This window comes from Coenobita brevimanus, chromosome 76 (genome assembly GCF_032717465.1).
Source record: "Coenobita brevimanus isolate Jiangsu-jjx chromosome 76, ASM3271746v2, whole genome shotgun sequence".
In the NCBI taxonomy this organism is placed as follows: domain Eukaryota; kingdom Metazoa; phylum Arthropoda; class Malacostraca; order Decapoda; family Coenobitidae; genus Coenobita; species Coenobita brevimanus.
The window spans coordinates 30091966-30111965 of NC_137029.1; the positions used below are offsets into that span (position 1 = coordinate 30091966).

At 43.1% G+C, this 20000-nt stretch overlaps 1 protein-coding gene across 1 annotated transcript in view; it reads right to left on the minus strand.

Moving 5' to 3' along the window:
- LOC145408242 (uncharacterized) overlaps positions 1-17081 on the minus strand; it is a 111930-nt gene extending 94849 nt beyond the window's left edge. The window contains exon 1 of the mRNA XM_080279001.1: positions 17040-17081. Coding sequence (XP_080135127.1) covers positions 17040-17041 — 2 coding nt within the window. The 5' untranslated portion in view covers positions 17042-17081. The remainder of the gene's footprint in view (positions 1-17039) is intronic.
- Positions 17082-20000: the final 2919 nt, after the last annotated feature.

Genomic DNA, 20000 nt, shown 5'->3' on the forward strand with positions numbered 1-20000 from the left:
ATTACCCCTCTTGCGCAATCTCTCGCCTGGCATCGCCGTAACCTAACACTGCGCGGTTCGTGGGTTGGAACAGACGGTGAACTCAGGGATTAAACATGTATTAATCTGACCACTCTGTCTGTGTCTGTCTGTCTATCCTAGTCTCTGTCTCTGTCTGTCTGTCTCTCTGTCTCTCTCATTCCTTTGTTCCTTACTATCTTCCAACTCTCTTCTATTCCCTCTACTTCTTATTTAACACCTTAGTCCTCCCACCTTCCCAGGTAAAATAATTCTCAGTAATTTCTTTCACTTAATTCTGTTCCTTCTTCCTCCTCTTCATACTCATTCTAAGGTCGTTCACTCTTGCAGCCCCACCTAAATACAGCCTCTCTCATTCTCCTTCTTACCACTATTTCCTTCATTCTAAGAGGTAAGTCTATTTGCCTTCCTCTCTTTATCATGCTCATCATTATTATTTTCATTTAACTGTCTAATTCTCATTTTTTTTTTATGTTCACCTTCCTGTCTTGCCCACTGACCAGCAAGTTCATTCTATTCTCATCCCTATCCTTCTTATGCCCAGTCTCAATTCTTCCATCATGACTAGCAAATGCATTCTTCTTTATTTTTAACTCACTCCACACCACGTTCATTCTAACTCCTTCATCCCTGGTTCATTATTTCATTCTCATCTCTTTTCTCTCTCTGTTCACCCTCAGTTCTCTCATCATGACTGGCAAATGCATTCTACTTTTCTATTTTACCTCACTTTATATCACCCTCATTCTTACTCCTCCTTCCCTGATTCATTACTTCATTCTCATCTCTCTCCTTATCATGCTTAGCCTCAGTTCTTCCTTATAAATGGTAAATACATTCTGATCTGACCCCACTTGAGTTTATATTTACTTAGACACTCATAAACATCCTCAGCTGTGTTTACAATATTTACAGACATATCATCAGCATGCGTAAGTGTGTTTATATTTACAAGCAATACTATGAACATCCGTAGTAGTGTTTGTACTGTATTTACGACCATATTATCGGTCATTTAAGCATCACTAACTGTTTCCCTGATCGTTTTTATGTAATCCAAACAGCCATTATCTTGTTACGAGTTTTTATTGCTATCCTTAACCTCTGATACATGGTGATAACTACTCTGGGATACGCCCTTTCCCCCCCTTGCCCTCTCTCTCTCTCTCTCTCTCTCTCTCTCTCTCTCTCTCTCTCTCTATCTCTATCTCTCTATCTATCTGTCTCTATCTATCTCTATCCATCTTTTATTCTTGCAATTTTTCTTTTCTTCATCATCATCATCATCATCATCATCATCATCTTTTTCTTCTTTTCCTCATCCTTCTTCTTCTTCTTTTCCTTCTTCTTTTTCTCCTCCTCCTCCTCCTTCTCCTTTTTCTCCTCCTCCTCCTCCTTCTCCTCCTCCTCTACATCAAATAACACAATAACTAACAATGTGTGGTCTGCCTTTCAGACACTTAACCCTTTCAATCCCCTGACTCCTTTTTCGCCTATTCACGCCACCCCAGACGGTTTTATTAATCTGAAAAAAACACCTTGATAGGAAAAGCGCTCATGAAGGCAATAACCAACCCATTCAGCCCGATGACGATCTTCTGTATCTTATATTTGTTTTTCCAGACGATTTTATTCAGATGGGGTGATATGAAGCTGGAGGGATTACATATAGATCTAAAAATAATCGCACAGGAGGGGTTTAGACGATTTGCCGATTTCTTGCCGCTGGAGAGGGGCGCCTTCACGTGGTGGCACTGATATAACATGGCGGTGCAGCTGCCTGGCTATACACACGCCCCTCAGCTCCCTCCCTATCCCGTGAAAGAACGATGGTGGACTGCAGGAGGAGGGCAACTTCAGCCTGTAGTCCACTGGGTTCACGTTTCAGATGCACCTGGGGTTACTGCGACTACTACTATTACTACTACTACCACTGCTACTACTAATACCGATACTACAACAACAACTGCTATTACTACTACTACTTGTGCTTCTACTACTATTATTAGTACTACTACTGTTACGACTATTACTACTACTACTACTACTACGCCTACTACTCTATGACTGTTACTACTACCACCACCATCACCACCACCACCACCACCACCACCACCACAACCACCACCACCACCAGTGTCGTCACCAGGAGGGGGGGCTAGGGGGGCTTAGCCCCCCAAATCAAGGACTCAGCCCCCCCAAATTTGCAGTCCCCCAAAATAATAATAATAATAAAAAATCACCAGCTTACATAGTATGCTTGCAGCTCGGCATTGACCCACCTAGCTTTCCCCCAACCCCCTACCGCCAATCCACTTTTATTCGTGCATCCATATTAGTTTAATACAATATTATTTATAGCTATATAATGTGATTATTTATTCACGATTTACTTAAACTTATGACTCAAATCATAATAGTTATAATATATTAGTTTCCCTTATACTTTTTCCAAGCTTGGTTTTCTTTGAAATATATTTATTGCACAAAGAATGCAAGATTGTATTACATTTATCAGACTTATTATATATTTACAATATATAATATGGTATATATTAATCACGGAGCTTTAAAATTGGATTATGCAGTCTAAAATATCTGATCTATGCAATTTTTCACAAATTCGAATGTTCAGAGTATCGGAACTCGGCATGTTTGTTTACATTGAGAAGTGATGGTGAACTGTGGCTAAATCCTGTGTTGTTTTCGGTTTTATTTGAATGTATTGGTTTCAGTGGCTGTATAGACGTTACTGCGTTACGGTATATTGCTAGCCACCTCACTGTACCTGTTCATTTTTGTTTTTACAGATATGAGATCTAGCCTATACTCTATACAAAGAGTCAGCAGTACCCGGTACTTGGTTCAGTCGACACTCGACTGTCAGAACTGAATGTCATTTCCCTTTTATAGGCTATTCTACAATAATACATTTGCGGATATCAGCCAGCAGCCACTCAAGTGATGGAATGATCATCTAAAAATCCTCAGGGACAGGGTGACATAAGGAAATTCTTTCGCACCCGCACCTCCAAAGATGACGCAGATGAGTGCCAAGAAAAAGTGGCTGTTATTGGAAATCAGGTGCCAGAAGCAACCCCACATAACCCCAAGGCTGAACCCATTCAGACATGTGTAAGTAGCCCTATATCAAATATTAATAGCCTGTGAGACCTTACTTTACTTTTTCTTCTTCTATAGGCCTAAAAAATGTCCCGAAAACTGCTCAATTTCCGAAAAATTTTCCGGGGGGGCTTACAGCGCCCCCCCGTACCCCCCGGCTGCTTAGGCTCGCTTTGCTCGCCCCCCCCTTCTACCTACACCAGGGCTACAGCCCCCCCAAAATCTGACCCCTGGTGACGCCACTGACCACCTCCACTTTCTCGTCCCTTCCTCCACCAAACAAAATCATCTACATTTACAAAGATCGTAATCCTACCTCCACCCAGTACCATAAATCCGAAATCCCACTCTTCACTCTGCGATACAAAGGGGGGATTTATGTGTAGTATCGTTATAGGGATTAGGGATTTAGTCAAGGATTTACGAGAGTGAATAAGGAATGTCTGTTGTGTGTGTGTGTGTGTGTGTGTGTGTGTGTGTGTGTGTGTGCTGATGGAGTTGTAAAGAAAGCAAGGGATATTTACACACACACACACACACACACACACACACACACACACACAAACAAACAAACAAACATTAGACAGACAGACAGAGATAGAGAGATAAACAGTTAGACAGACTGGTAGATAGACTCACTGGCAGATAGAGACATTAATAAGTATAGACATACAGCCAAAAAAAAAAAAGGCAAAATAAAGATGAACAGCCGCCAGAGATCTAAACCCATCACACGTTTTCATCTTTCTTTCCTTCAGTACGTTCTTTGCACACAACACTCCCTATACCTCGTTCACTTTAACTTGGCCCAGATTTTCGTCCTTTTGCAGCTTATTTCACGTAGCTCAGTGGCGGAGAAAGTGCTATGGCTCTACATCCTTTCCATAGCACTTCTTCGTGACTAGCATCATATTCTGGTGTTGGGAAAGTGTTACAATTTAGCATTCAAGATGGAGAGATGGCAGTTATAAGGCAAGAGTAAAAAGAGTATGACAAAGAGTATATTAAAGAGTATGATAAATCAGAGCATAATAAAGATAGCAATAAAGAGCACAGTAAAGAGTATATCAGAGTATAATAAAGAGTGCAATAAAGAGCATATCAGAGTATAATAAAGTGCAATAAAGAGCACAGTAAAGAGTATATCAGAGTATAATAAAGAGTGCAATAAAGAGCATATCAGAGTATAATAAAGTGCAATAAAGAGCACAGTAAAGAGCATATCAGAGTATAATAAAGAGTGCAATAAAGAGCATATCAGAGTATAATAAAGTGCAATAAAGAGCACAGTAAAGAGTATATTAGAGTATAATAAAGAGTGCAATAAAGAGCACAGTAAAGAGTATATCAGAGTATAATAAAGAGTGCAATAAAGAGCATATCAGAGTATAATAAAGAGCACAGTAAAGAGCATATCAGAGTATAATAAAGAGTGCAATAAAGAGCACAGTAAAGAGTATATCAGAGTATAATAAAGAGTGCAATAAAGAGCACAGTAAAGAGCACTGTAATAAAGGAAGTGAACATTTTAATAGAACTAATAACAATGATGAACAGAGCAGAACAGAGTGGGTAAAAGTTTCAGCAGTTTAACAGACAGATGCAAAAGTCTGTTCCCCTCTCCTGCCTCTCATTGCTGGTTAGCAGGCGATTTATCCTGTCAACAAGCACACCAACAGGACGAACTTTGACCTTCCTTGTGACCCTGACCTTTGATGCATTGTTCTAAAAAAGTTTCCTCTTTGCCTGACCCTCAACCTGTCCACCCAGTTTGGTAAAAAGCGGATGACGATTGAGTAATGTTAACAGACACACACACACACACACACACACACACACACACACACACACACACACACACACACACACACACACACACACACACACTGCAGCTCCACGAGGGCGGGTGTAAAGATAAGGAGCGATACTTAGCAACAGCGAAAGCAAATCATAACAATTGTATTTTCTCAACGCCTCTCTCTCTCTCTCTCTCTCTCTCTCTCTCTCTCTCTCTCTCTCTCTCTCTCTCTCTCTCTCTCCGCCAAAGCTACAAAGAAAAACAAAGAAAGAAACAAAGGAAATACCCAGCCAGCTCAATGCCAAGGCCAGCAAGACAAGAACCGGTTTGGAGAGAGCGCTTAAGCCCCTTCTGGCCGAGGAAGAACTGGGCTGGGCTTGTACTGGGGATTTTCAGACGATTTCCTTCAGCTTAGGGGGATTTTATGGGACTGGAGGGGTTGGGGCCATAATTAACCCCCGCCCCTCTCTCTCTCTCTCTCGCTCTCTCTCTCTCTTCAGACGATTTTATTCAGCTTAGAGAGATTTTTTTTTGCGGATTGGAGGGGTTAGATGTGGACCAAATTTCTCTCTCTCTCTCCCTTTCTCTCTCTCTCTCTCTCTCTCTCTTCAGACGATTTTATTCAGCTTAGAGAGATTTTTTTGTGGATTGGAGGGGTTAGATGTGGACCAAATTTCTCTCTCTCTCTCTCTCTCTCTCTCTCTCTCTCTCTCTCTCTCTCTCTCTCTCTCATGTAGCCTCCTCTGCTGCTTGACATCTTTCTTCAGCTGAGTAAAATCGTCTGAAGGAAGCAAGAAAATGGCTAAAAAGAAGACATGATCCTTGAGAAGTTAACCCATTCAGGCCGAGGACGTCTTTATTTTCTCCCCCTGTTTGTTTGTTTGTTTGTTTGTTAGCAGGATTACTCAAAAACTAAAAGAGAGTCATCTATCTATCTATAGCCCGACGCCCTAATCCCGCAAAGGGTGGCCGCTGACAAAACGCCTCCAAGTCGCTCTGTCACCCACCATTTGCCTACCTTCCCCCCAACTCACTCCCCCCCCTCCCTCATATACCTCTCAACGCCATCCCTCCACCTCATCCTCGGTCTTCCCCTCCCTCATATACCTCTCAACGCCATCCCTCCACCTCATCCTCGGTCTTACCCTCCCTCTCCCTCCCTCCACCTCACCTACATACACCCTCTTAGTCAGTCTTCCATTCTCCATTCTCTGACCCAATTTGGTGGGAAGATAGCCCATGTCCCAGGAAACAATCGATTAAATTTGGCACCGATCCGGATAGTATTACAGATTTTGGATCCGGAAAACACCTTTTGAGAAACCTTGATTAGTGATGAGGAAGCCTAAGTCATTATGAAGAGTGGCTTGGAAATTACGCTGCCCTTGTCGGAGAGATGTGCTCCACTGAGTGCCCCTTTATTTTTTTTTTTTATTTATTGCTTTCTCAAGACGATTTTATTAAGTTTAGAAAAGGGTCTTCGAGTTGGAGGGGTTAGATACAGGCGATATAAATCCTTCAGTACAGGAGGTCACAGCTGAAGAAAATCGTCTTGTAGGAGCAACAAGAAGCTGGGAAACAGACAAACAAATACACACACACACACACACACACACACACACACACACACACACACACACACACAAGGACGTTTTGCGGATTCAAGAGGGGGGGTTGAGAAGAAAACCGTCTGGCACAAGAACTAAACCAAGAGACGTAATTTGATAGCTTATTCCTTTCTATCTATCTGTCTAACTATTCCCCAGACGCCTAAATCCCGAAAGGGGTGGCCATAAACAAATCGCCTCCATGTCGCCCTGTCCCCCGCCATTTCGCTACCCTCCCCCCAGCTCACACACCCTCTCTCTTATATTCCTGAGGGTTTATTTCTGCTACTATGAAATCAATTTACTTAAGACAGTCAAAGGGGTTAGTATAAACCGTCTCAAACCCCCTCCTAGTCGTAAAGTCTCTAAGAACCTTAATAAAATCGTCTGTAAACCAAATCAAGAGTCTCTCCTACGCTGTCTAAAATCGTCTGTAAATCAATGAAAAGTCTCTCCTACCCTGAATAGAATCGTCTTCAAACCAACGCAATATGTCTCTCTCAACTTTAAAATCGTCTGTAACCAATTAAAAGTCTCTCAATCGAAATATAACCGTCTGTCAACCACCTCAAACAGTCTCTCCTAACCTGACTAAAATCGTCTGTAATTAGGATTGACGAGATTAAGAAATACGTAATAGATAAGCAGTTAAGTAATGTTGCCTACCTCTTCCTTCACCTTTATCATTCTTTTTCTGTGTCTGTCCTCCTCTCTTTCCTTTCCTCCCATCTTTCCTGTCACTTCTTATTCCTCTTCTATCCTTTTCAGGTGGCTTTACATTTGAGTGAGAGGCCTAATGGTTACCTATAAGCCAGGAAACTATTTATAACGCTGGGTGGTAATCATGTATCCAATCCATACGTGTTTCCTACGTATCAGGATGTGGGTTAGCGGAGGGTTAGTGCCCCTCCCCGAAAAACAACTAACTCAAACACAAACGTTACGGGATTGTGGCGTCTGGCTGTGGATAGATAGACAGACGGAGAGACAGACATAAACAGATAGATAGACAGAGATAATAAGCAGTAGACAGATAGATAGACACATAAACAGATGGATAGACAGAGATAATAAGCAGTTAAGCATATGCAGTTAACCTTGAGAGCATCACCAAACAAATGCAGTCTCTTGCCTCCACACACAATGTCTCTCCTGGCCAGTGTTAAGCAGAGCCAAGGATAATATCAGCCTCGTTCTTACCACAAATTATCTCTGTAACTTCTGCAGTGCCTCGAGCTTCTCTCTTTATTTTTTTTATTTTTTTTTTTGAGGTAGTAAAAATAAAATAGAATAAAAGAGGTCTTACATCAATTACTACTACTACTACTATTGCCACTGCTACTACTACTACTACTACTACTACTACTAATAATAATAATAATAATAAGCCATTGTACTTGCTAATGAACTAATGAAGTGTCACATACTGTACTTTTGTCCACACCTGTACATCTATCCCCTCCAGATCGAAATGTCTCTTCTAAGCTGAGGAAAATCGTCTGGTGGCAGCAAGATACAAGGAAATACGCTCTGTCTGAAGGGGTAGAGTTTTGTGGCATGATGGACTCCGGGATTGATGCGGGACCTTCACCATCCCCGCATCAGAACCCGCCCACTGGACATGTAATTGCGAGGAGGTTGACAGGTTGGGAGGGAGGCAAGAAAAGAGGGAGGCGCGAAGGAAAGTAGGGAGGTATGGAGGCAGGCGGAGAGGGAGAGAAAAAGGGAGGGAGGGAGGAAAAGATGGAAATAGACACGCTGGGAGGGAAGGAGAGAGAGGGTACAAAGCGACAAGGAAACAAGGAGGCAGGGAGGGAGAGAGACAAGGAGGAATGGAGGCAGACAGACAGGTAGATAGGGAGGGAGGGAGCCACAGGGAGTAAGGATGAAGAGAGGGAGGCAGCTGAGTAGGGAAGGAGAGGGAGGGAGGCGGGGAGGGAGGCAGACAGTCAAAGAGGCAAGGAGACAGAGAGGCAAAAAGGAAGACAGGTTGGTATGGCAACTCCCAAACCAGATCGTGTATTGAGCTGGAAGAATTATCATTATTTTTTGTATGTGTGACATGAGACTCAATGTACGTGCGTGTTTCTGTGTTGATGTATTTATTTATTCCACCAACGAAGCTGGACGGAGGTTATGTAGTCACCTGTTTGTTTGTTTATGTAGGACAAGTGGTTATCGGCTGAGGTATGCGCTCCCTGAATGTTTTCTAGTTATAGTTGTGTTTAGTTTCTTTCTGTTCTATTTTGGGAAAACTTTGACTTAAACTGCCATCACGCCCAAACTGATCAGCCCCCAATGTTCATCTTCACAGGGTGTAATACCCCATTCCTCCTCGCTGTCCTCCACCATACCTATCTCGCCCACTTCGTTTCCACCCACCCAAGCCGTATTCTAGCCCTACGTTCTGTTAGTAAGAGTTATCTGTGACTTACACCTTTCCACCTCTAACGCCACCCCTCAGACATTGCCCATTTTGGCAGAGTGTACTCGTCCCACCCTGTCCCACCACCCACCGACTGCCACGGAGTCTTGAGGTGGACGATCATTTGGCAACATCTCTCCACAGCAGTCACATATCTACACCCACGCCACACCTCTTCTTATTATCACCATGTTTTGTCTCACCATCCCTGTCTTGTATCTGTCCTCTCTGATTACTGTCCAATACCACCGTCTCCTGTTTCACCGTCTGTGGCTTGTATCTCTTTACCTATCCACCTGTCTACCTGCATCTGTTGCACCATCTGAGCCTGCACATGTCCTGCTGTGCCACTTTACACAATCACTAGCCTTCCTTTCACCGTCTGTCTCTTGTATCTGTGCTAGACCTTCCTCCCAAACCCATCTTTGACTTCGCCAGACACACACCACACCATCGTTTACATCCACCATCACCATCCTAACTCGTCCACAACTCTCCCCTTTTCACAGATTGGTCCTTGTATCTCTCCCACCCCTTCCCAACCCCCGTTTATTTATCCTACCCTCCCCTGAACCCCCTCGTGCGTCTATCCAACCCCTCTCCTAATTCCCCCGTGCTTTCCCCCTTCCTACAGACCCCTCCTCTCTGACGCAACACCAAGGAGTGGTAATAAGCTGGCCAGTAACCAGCCAAGCGAGGTCGTAAATACTTTAAGGGTTTGGAAGCAAGTCAGGCTGTTCTTATTAACTCATTCAGTCCAGTGAGGGATTTTCTACGTTCTTGTTGCTCCCTTCAGACGATTTTCTTCAGCTGTAGGAAAACGTCTTGTAGGGGGAAATGAACGTACTGTCTCTCTCCATATAGAAACATTTATCCTTCAATGGGTAGACTAAAGAGACAGCTAGAATATAAACAAAATGAATTCTAACTCTAGAGCTTCTCTTCTGAATCTTCAAAAAGCGGTACCATGAATTATATGGATTCCTCTGCTCATCTACTGTACAATTCTGCCCAGCCATCAGTCTAGTTATTTAAAGCACAGGCTTAGAGCTTTATAAGGCAGTGTGCATTTCCATCGTCCTTAAACCGTAACGGGAACACTATGACCTCTTCATTTTAACTTGGCCTAAAATTGCCTCGTCCCCATCTTACACGCTGAGATATAAGATTAACACTAGGATGTGGCACTAATCACGAAGAAGTGCGATGAAAAAGGATGTGCAGCTGTAGCATTGTCTTTTTTCTGCCTCTGAGCTACGGGAATTAAGCACGAAAAGGAAAAAAATGTTAGAAAAATAATAATTCATCTCCAACAGTTCCTGCCGTCAGTAAATCAACCTGGATGATGTGTGGGTCGCGAGATGTCTTAAAACAGGGTCGTAAATTGTGTGTGTGTGTGTGTGTGTGTGTGTGTGTGTGTGTGTGTGTGTGTGTGTAAGCTGTGCCAGACTACCGAGTATTAATTAAGAATATTCGTGTGTTCTGTGATGATATTCCTGTCTCTTGGTGTGCAGATAGAAGGGTAGATAGGTTGTTAGATAGATAGATAGATAGATAGACACAGACTAATCGATGTGTGTGTGTGTGTGTGTGTGTGTGTGTGTGTGTGTGTGTGTGTGTATGTGTGTGTGTGATTGACAGTAAATACCCTCCCACTCTCAGGCAATGCCCCGTGTGTCAGGCAGTGTAAATATTTGGGTCCGACCAGCGCCATGCGCACACACACACACACACACACACACACAAAACCATTTTTCCTTGACAACAAAAAATACGATGCGCCGATAATTATGTGGTGTGTGTGTGTGTGTGTGTGTGTGTGTGTGTGTGTGTGTGTGTGTGTGTGTGTGTGTGTGCGTGCGCGCGCGCCTGACAAACAGATCACCCAAACATCCCCACCACGCAACCATCACATTTCCAACCCAGGTCCCCATTTCAGCTCTACGTAATAATAAACTGGAGATGTAGTTGCTTTCCACATCTTTAAGACGTTCCCTGCCTCCTCATTTCCTCCTTACACGTTCCCTGCCTCCTCATTTCCTCCATAGACACTCCCTCCTTCCTCATCTCCCCTTTCGGCCTTCAAAACCCTGCTTCTTAATCTAGGGTAAGAAAATCAATTACATACACCCTCTTCCTCCTCCTCCTCCTCCTCCTCCACCACCTCCTCCTCCTCCTCCTCCTTCTGTTCAACAAGACACCTGGGCTTCTATTCTCCTTCCCTAGCACCTCTTCCCTAGCGATTTATTTTTGGATATGACTGGCTAATATGACACAGAAGAGGACAGTAAGGAGTAATATTTTCCTCAGCTGGAGAAAATCGTCTTTCGGTAACAAGAGTACACACACACACACACACACACACACACACACACACACACACACACACACACACACACACACTAGCTTCTTAAGGACTTCTTCGTGACTAGCAAGGACTTCTGAGGGGTAGCTATAATTGAAGTAGGGCTATACTAGAAAATGCGTCCTTGGGCTGAAGGGACTGAGAGTGTTATGGGGGAGAAGAAGATGACAGGATAATGATGTTGGTGATGATGATGATGATGATGATGATGATAATGGCAAAATCAGAGCACTTTTAAAGTTTTTGTTAATTTCGGATGGGGAAAAAAAAAAAACATGATGGTGGTGATGATGATGATGATGATGATGATAATAATGATAATGATGATGACGTCTTAAGTTTATGTGGGCAAAAGATAATGATGATGATGATAATGATGATGGTGGTGATAATGGCTAACACTGATGATGATGATGATGATGATTTTCGATGCAACGACTCACCATCTCAGTTGCACACGCCGTATTGCAATAATCTCCCCACACAATAAGCGTAACCTGTGTATGTTAGCGATTCCTGACGGTAAATATTAATCTGCACATAAAACATCGGAAAAAAATGTTCAACAAGAGATTTCTGAGTCGAGTCGCCCAGGCAGCGGTGTTCGGGGTGGCTATGGGCGTGTCCAGCGTGCTCACCTCCTATGTCCTAAACAATGGGTGGAAATGGATACCCGGCCACGACTCCAGCTACGACCCCACGTACTACCCCGCTACGGATTTGACCATGTTCCCCTCTGAGACGTGGCCATGGTCATTCGAGGCCGTAATACCCCTCGGCGATGGCCACTGGACCGCGCCCTCCCTCGTACCCGGGTCACAGGGGTCAGCAAACTCCCAGAGGCCGGCACTGTCCCTCACGGAGAACGAGGAGGCCATCATGCCCTTCCTCGTGCCCCCGGAGAAGATCGGGGTGAAGTGGGAGGACGTCGGGGGCTGCAAGGAAGTGGTAGACCAGGTGAAGGAGCAGGTGGTCTACCCCCTGGACTACGCCCGTCTGTACCCCGACGAGCAGCCAGAGCCCCTCCTGATGCCGCCCAAGGGTGTGCTCTTCCACGGGCCTCCAGGCTGTGGCAAGACAACGCTGGCGAAGGCGGTGGCCACGGAGGTACAGGCCAACTTCCTGAACGTGGACATCTCCGTGGTGAAGAGCATGTGGCACGGGATATCGGAGAAAAACGCCGCCGCCGTCTTCTCCCTGGCGCGAAAACTCCAGCCCTGTATCATCTTCGTCGACGAAATTGACTCCTTCCTCTGCACCAGGAACAATGAAGATGACTCCGTGGACGCCGCGGTCAAGTCCATCTTCCTGCAGCAGTGGGATGGGCTACTGACCGAGCAGGACACGCGGGTCATGGTCTTGGCCGCCACCAACCGTCTGGAGGCCATCGACCCCGCTATTCTGCGTCGCTTGGCCCTAAAATTTGAAGTGCCGATGCCGGACCTGGCGGCGCGAAAACAGGTGCTCACCATCCTCCTCCGTGGGACTCACCTGGCCTCAGACGTCGACCTGGACAAACTGGCGGTCGTAACTGACGGGATGAGCGGCAGTGACATCCAGGAGGTGTGTCGGGCCGCCAGTGTCAGGAGGCTGGCAGATATAATGACGGCAGGTACGTGCGCCCAGCTAAGACCCCTAACGATGGGGGACTTGTTGGGGGCACTGGAGGCCACTAAGGGGGGTCCATCCTCCCCCTCCACTGGAAAAAACCTCTATAACTGAACCCGCGGTGCCCCCAGGTCTCGCCAAGCCCCGTTATAGAGGCCAACTACCATAATTATAGCATTCACTCGCTGTACTTTAAAAGCAGTTACGGCACATACACGTGTCCTTCCCTTTAACCATGACAGGAACTAGTCTCCTTGGTTACTAGTCAAACCCCTAACCAATCTGACTGCGTGACTAGGGGGCTGTGGACTTGCGCTTCCCCAAACACGTGTTCTGTCTAACTAAAACAGGAATCAGTCTCCTTGGTTACTAGTCAAATCACTCCCCAATCAGACAACAGTGCAAGAGCGAATTTAGAGGACACACACACACACACACACGCACGCACACGCACACACACACACAAACACACACGCACGCACACACACACACGGATTACCCTCTTCGTTACCGTGGATTTGTAACTCAGCCGGAGAAAAGGCCGTAGTGGGCGAACGAAGGAAAAATAGGGGAAATTGCCATGAACCTGTCGGGATTAATGGGGATTTGCCTGTAATCCCCCCACTACGAAGGGCCTCGTAAGCCGAATTAATCCCTCTTAATCCCAGGACGAACAGAGGATTTTTTTTTTTAACTCTCTAGTCGGATTTTTTTTTCTAGGCGATTTTTCGAGATGAAGGGGTTATATAAATAGATATGACAACCCCTTCGATAGATATGGCAACCCCTTCGATAGATATGGCAACCTCTTCGATAGATATAGCCTTCATTAACCCTTTCATTCCGAGACCTTTCCCCAGAGCTGAATAAATAGTAAAATCGTCTAGGTTAATAAAATCTAAGTAATAAAATCGTCTAGGTTAATGAAATCTAGGTAATAAAATCGTCTAGGTTAATAAAATCTAGGTAATAAAAACGTCCAGGTCAAGAAATAGACGATTTTCACCAAGCCCCCCTACCCCAAGAGCCATTACAGGTTCTGCCCGTCAAGCATGACCGTAGCTCCTACCATCCATTACCCCCAACACAATGCCCCCTCAACCCCCCCCCACACCCCCAGCATGACCTCTAACCTGGGAAGGAGGAGGGGTTGAGGGAGAAAGGGGAAGGGGTTACATAAATATACATACATGTACAAATACATACACACATTAATCCATACATACATACATCTATATACACACAGACTTGCATACACACACACATATATATGGACGAACTTGCATACACATATACACACATACGGTATACATGTAAGTCATCTCAGACACAATTTACTTTTTAATGGACGCATCATCAATGGATCTGGGTTATTGTCACATACGAAATATTGTGTGTAGAATTTTGAAGAGAGGGAGAAGAGAACAGGGTGAGAGAAAGGACGAGAGAGAAACTGGGAAAGAGAGGGGCAAGTGGGAACAAGTGTGAGAGAGAGGGAGCAAGTGGAAAAAAGTGTGTGTGTGAGAGAGAGAGAGAGAGAGAGAGAGGAAGAAAAGTATGAGAAAGAGAGGACAAGAGGAAAAAGGTGTGAAAAAGAGAAGGGAGAAAATGGGAAAAATGTCGGTGAGAGAAGATGGAGAGAGAGAGAGAGAGAAGAGCAGGAAAGGGGAGACAGAAAGAATGGAAGATTAGATAAGAGAGGAGGGGAAGGGGGGTGGAAGATGTATGTGAGAGAGAAACAGGGAGAGAGAGAGAGAGAATGCGTGTCCAAACAATATATCACACCCTCTAACAATTTATTCTCTTGAAAAAAGAAAAAAAAAACAGAAAAAACTTAGTATATTTTTGTGACCTACGAGGCAGCCAATTTCTCATCAGTTTATTGTCATTGTTGTGGACGATGATAAGAAAATACCAGGATCTTATATTTTCACGTTAAAATCCTTGCACTACTCTCTCTCTCTCTCTCTCTCCTGTTTATATATAAGCTGAAGGTGAATAAAACAGATCTTTATTTTCACGTTATACATGTGGCTTTATTCACTGTATTTCTCACAGGTATGTAAGAAAATAAAGACGAATGGATGAAAAAATGAAAATGAAAGGATGATAAAGAGGGAGGAATCAAAGTCTTCGTTTAAGGGTGAAAGAAAAATAAAAACAGCTTCAAAGAGGGTTTCATCTGTCTTTAAAATGGATTGTCGGTAGGAGTTTTGAGTTTTCGATTTTGAGTTTTCAGTTTTCGATTTTGAGTTTTGAGTTTTCGATTTTGTTTTCAGTTTTGAGTTTTCAGTTTTCAATTTTGAGTTTTCAGTTTTTGATTTTGAGTTTCCAGTTTTCAATTTTGAGTTTTGAGTTTTCGATTTTGTTTTCAGTTTTGAGTTTTCAGTTTTCAGTTTTCGATTTTGAGTTTTCAGTTTTGTTTTTAGTGTTCAGTTTTTAATTTTGAGTGTTCAGTTTTCAAGTTTGAGTTTTGAATTTTCAGTTCTGGGTTTCAGTTTTGAGTTTTGATTTTTGTTTTGAGTTTTGCGTTTTGGGTTTGAGTTTTTAGTTCTCAATCTTTAGTTTGAGTTTTCGGTGTTGAGTTTTGAGTTTTGAGAGTTCAGTGTTGAGTTTTGAGTTTTCAATTTGCAGTTTCGAGTTCTCATATATCAGTTTTGAGTTTCCATTTTTGAGTTTTCAGTTTAATATGTCCACAAGTAAGTCTCTTTAAATCTGTTTTTACGTGAAGCCAAACTAACTTCACAAATGCCTAAAAAAAAATGATGAAAAAAAAGCGTCAGTATTATGTATTTTGCTTCCTAGAGGTGTGTGTATTCAGAAGGACGAATTTGTACAAAGATAATGAAATGGGGAATATTGTGAGCATGAAATGGAGGCGATTTGTTTGTGGCCACCCCTTACGGAATTAAGGCGTCTGGCAATAGATAGATAGCTAGATGAAATGGTGAATATTGTGAGGAGGAAATGGTGAATATTGTGAGCATAAAATGGTGAATATTGTGAACAGGAAATGGTGAATATTGAGAGTAGGAAATGGTGAATATTGTGAGTAGGAAATGGTGAATATTGTGAGAAGGAAATGGTGAATATTGTGAGGAGGAAATGGTGAATATTGTGAGGAGGAAATGGTGAATATTGTGAGAAGGAAATGGTGAATATTGTGAGCAGGAAATGGTGAATATTGTGAGCAGGAAATGGTGAATATTGTGAGCAGGAAATGGTGAATATTGTGAGCAGGAAATGGTGAATATTGTGAGAAGGAAATGGTGAATATTGTAGGAATGAAATGGGGAATATTGTGAGCCTTCAACAGTGTCGATTTACGAAGGATAGATATTGTTGCAGCTTCTCCTTTGCAGTGAAAGCAATTTGTATATGTGGCTGTAATTCATCGGTTTGCAGTCATTCTTAACACATGGTAATTTTATGAAGACACGATTCCTAACCACAAACACATAATAATAATAATAGTAATAATAATAATAATAATAATAAATACCGTAATAATAATAATAATAATAATAATAATAATAATAATAATAATAATAATAATAATAATAATAATAATAACAGCAACAACAATAATAATAATAATAATAATAACAATAATAATAGTAATATCTCCTCAAATTCACGGCAGGTTTCGTCACATATGATAAGAATAACAAAGAGATTCAGTTTGGGGTTTGTGGATTGACAAGAGGGTAAATTTCCTCTGAACAGGTTAGGTCAGGTCATTGTAGGTCAGCTGGGGTTAGATAAGGTCAGGAAGATGTGGTGAGACAGGTTACATGTTAGATTAAATCAGTTGTGGTCAGGGGTTACGTCAGGTTAATGGTGGATAGGTTAGTTTGATGGCTTGTCAGGTCTGGCTGGATTATGAAAGGCTAGGGTAGGCTGGGATACAATGAAAACAAACAAAACAAAACAAAAAGAAAGAAAGAAAAAAGAAAAGACAACTCAAATCCCCCCCCCCCAGAAAAAAAAAAATCAATCCACAACCCCCCCCCCCCAAAAAAAAAAAAAAAAAAAAAACCGACACACCTCAAAAATCTCAATTATATTCACAAAAGGGTAGATGTTGGTACTCACATGGGCGGGTGTAGGGCAGCCGTCACCACGCCCAGCACTTGCATCGCCACCCACGCCCACACCACCACCATCACAGCCCCGCCCGCCCTCATCTCCACACTGGGCGCTGTCTGGGAGGTGCACCGGGACAAATTAGAGCTGGCACACTTAGAAATGAGAGCTAGTACACTTTGGCTCCCTTGCTCAACATGTGCATCGCTCCAGGTAGATTAATTGAGGCTGCAAGTAAAGCCATAACTGTCTGCCTTTTACATAGTTCATAATATTTCTTCTAAGGTCCGAAATGTTCAAAAATTCAAAATGTCTAGAGTTCCCTGGATGAATTTCTTAAACTCGGTTCTTTTTCAGTGATTTTACGTTTTTTAGATTCTCAAAAATACGTACTGTCGACGGAAATAGCGCGCCATTGCTAGTTCTGATCATAAGGAACTTCGTCTTTCGCGCAAACCTCCCTCACGAACGCGATCCACAACACAAACAAACATGACACGGGTTAAAGGGATCGACACGTGGAGCTGAGTCGAGAGAGAGGAGCGACACACCCTCCCCTAGAGCCGCCAACGCACTACTGGGCCACTGGCAGGATCATCTCTGGAGGTGCAGGAGGGAGGCTGCAGAGGCGATGGTGTTGCGCATGCGTATCGGAGGTATTGCACGCACGCTGATTTACGCCTGTTTTGAGAGAGAGAGAGAGAGAGAGAGAGAGAGAGGGTGGGGGGGATATGTGAGTGTATATCAGGAGGAAGAGAGATGAAGCAAGCACTCTAATTTATGCATATATTATGAAGTGTGTGTGTGTGTGTGTGTGTGTGTGTGTGTGCAAGGCGTGTTGTAGCATGGAACACTCATTAATTTTTCCATTTAAAGTCTGCTCGTTCATCATACATGCCGAGAAAAATATAACCAAAGTTTTTATCCCTGTACTCTGCCTTTTTCTCCTTACAATTAACTTCATAAACGTGTGTGTGTGTGTGTACCAAAATTTCGTGTTTGTTTTTGTTGTCATCATTATTTCATTCCATCTTTTTTTGCTTCACCTGCTAATGATGGGCCTCAGGCAACGGGCCATGTGTACCCAAAATGGTAAAATAAAAATGAGTGAAGGAGTGTCAACCATAATGCCCCTCAGATTAATTTTTACCGAGTGTTAAGGGAAGTTACGGCGATATTTTTTCCCCGAACCAAAGGCATAATAGGTTACATGAGGCGTGAGAGATTGAGGGGGAGAGGGACGGCGGGTGGGTCACGATAAGGGGCCCGGTTTTTCTTGTTTAGGTATTTATTCTCTTTTTTTGTGGTCACTTCTACATGTACCGTACAGTCGGGGTCGGGGTCATTAATTCCTTTACAATTTTGAGTATGTAGTCTAAAAGTGCGTCCATACCAGATGCTTGTGCGGGAGGGTGCGGGCGAGAACTATTATGGATTACAGTGACGCAAAACTCCTGACCTCACAAGCAATTTTGGTGTGACGCGACCTAAGTGAGGAAGATCCATCCGTAAGCAAGATTCTCCTTGGGTTTTCATGTCCTTTACGCTTCAAGGTTCCGAACAGACAAAGTGAGATTCGAATCCCATATATTATTTCTTTATTTATCAAGTTCTCATTAGGTTCCGATATCCTTTACGTCCGAGCTTCCTGTCTAAAAAAAAGGAAAAATTTTTCTGTCCTTTAGCGAACCATTACTCGACAGGATCTCATTAGGCTTAGACACGGTTTCGAAATTATATAGAGCAACTACTGACAGCAAAATTTCCCTCTTGCTTCTCTCCAGCATCCAGCGTCAAGGATCTGAGCATCAAGGTTCGGAACTGCTTCGGTCGCGATCTGTTCACTTCCAGGTACTATCCCGTGGAGTTCATCTGTTTATGTTTATTATTATTATTATTATTATTATTAACACAACTAATGACGACAAGAAACTGGCAAAACTCTCGTAATTATTCCCGGTATCAAGAACGCTTGGTAATCAAATCTGACTTCTAACCTAAAGAGGAAATGCCAAGGGAATGAAGCCACCAAATAGCATCATCGCTCCCTCCCTCCCCTCCTCTCTCTCTCTCTCTCTCTCTCTCTCTCTCTCTCTCTAAGGCGATATTCATTTTAAAAATTATACAATTGGTCGTGAACACAAGTAGTATATAATAATGCTTGATCCTCCATATTTTACCTTTCGAAACAGGGAATGAAACAGCCAGATAGTGAAGATATCGCACAATAATATCGTTTTAAGTCTAGGTTAACGAGTAGGAGGGGTTATGTTTTTGCCCTCCCCCCCCCTCTCAGTTACGTTTCGGCCTATTGCAGTGTCAAATTGGGTGACTGTGAATAAGGTCTCCCCATTAACTTACCGTTCATCCCTATTATTTACTGTTCGTCCCCTTTATTTACTGTTCGTCCCCATTATTTACTGTTCGTCCCAATTACCTACTGTTCGTCACCATTATTTACTGTTCGTCCCCATTATTTAACGTTCGTCCCTATTATTTAACGTTCGTCCCCATTATTTACCATTCGGTGTGTTTAGACAAAAAAAAATGTATCTTTCCATTTCCGTCTGAAGAAAAAAATTACAACTAACGAAATACAACGAAAACCATCTCTAGCGTTCTTACGTTAACTTGGCCAATAACTGACATCTCTCCATCTTGAAATATGAACTGAAACAATAACTAAACACTAAAATGTGATGCTAGTCGCAAAAAAAGTGCTATGCAGGGGATGTAGCGCCGCAGCAATGCCTTTATCACTCATTGACCTACGTGAAATAAGTTGCAGAAGGGTAAAAATCTGGGCCGAGTAAAAACAGTAAAGTGTGTGCTTCAGATGGTTTGATTTTCCCGCCATGAACTCGTCCGCATTTGGGAAGATATCTGGGTGTCTCGCGTATGGTGTTCCGTATTACTTGTCTCGGTCTCTGTCTGTGCTTGTGTTTCGTGTGGGGTGTTTTGTATCATTCG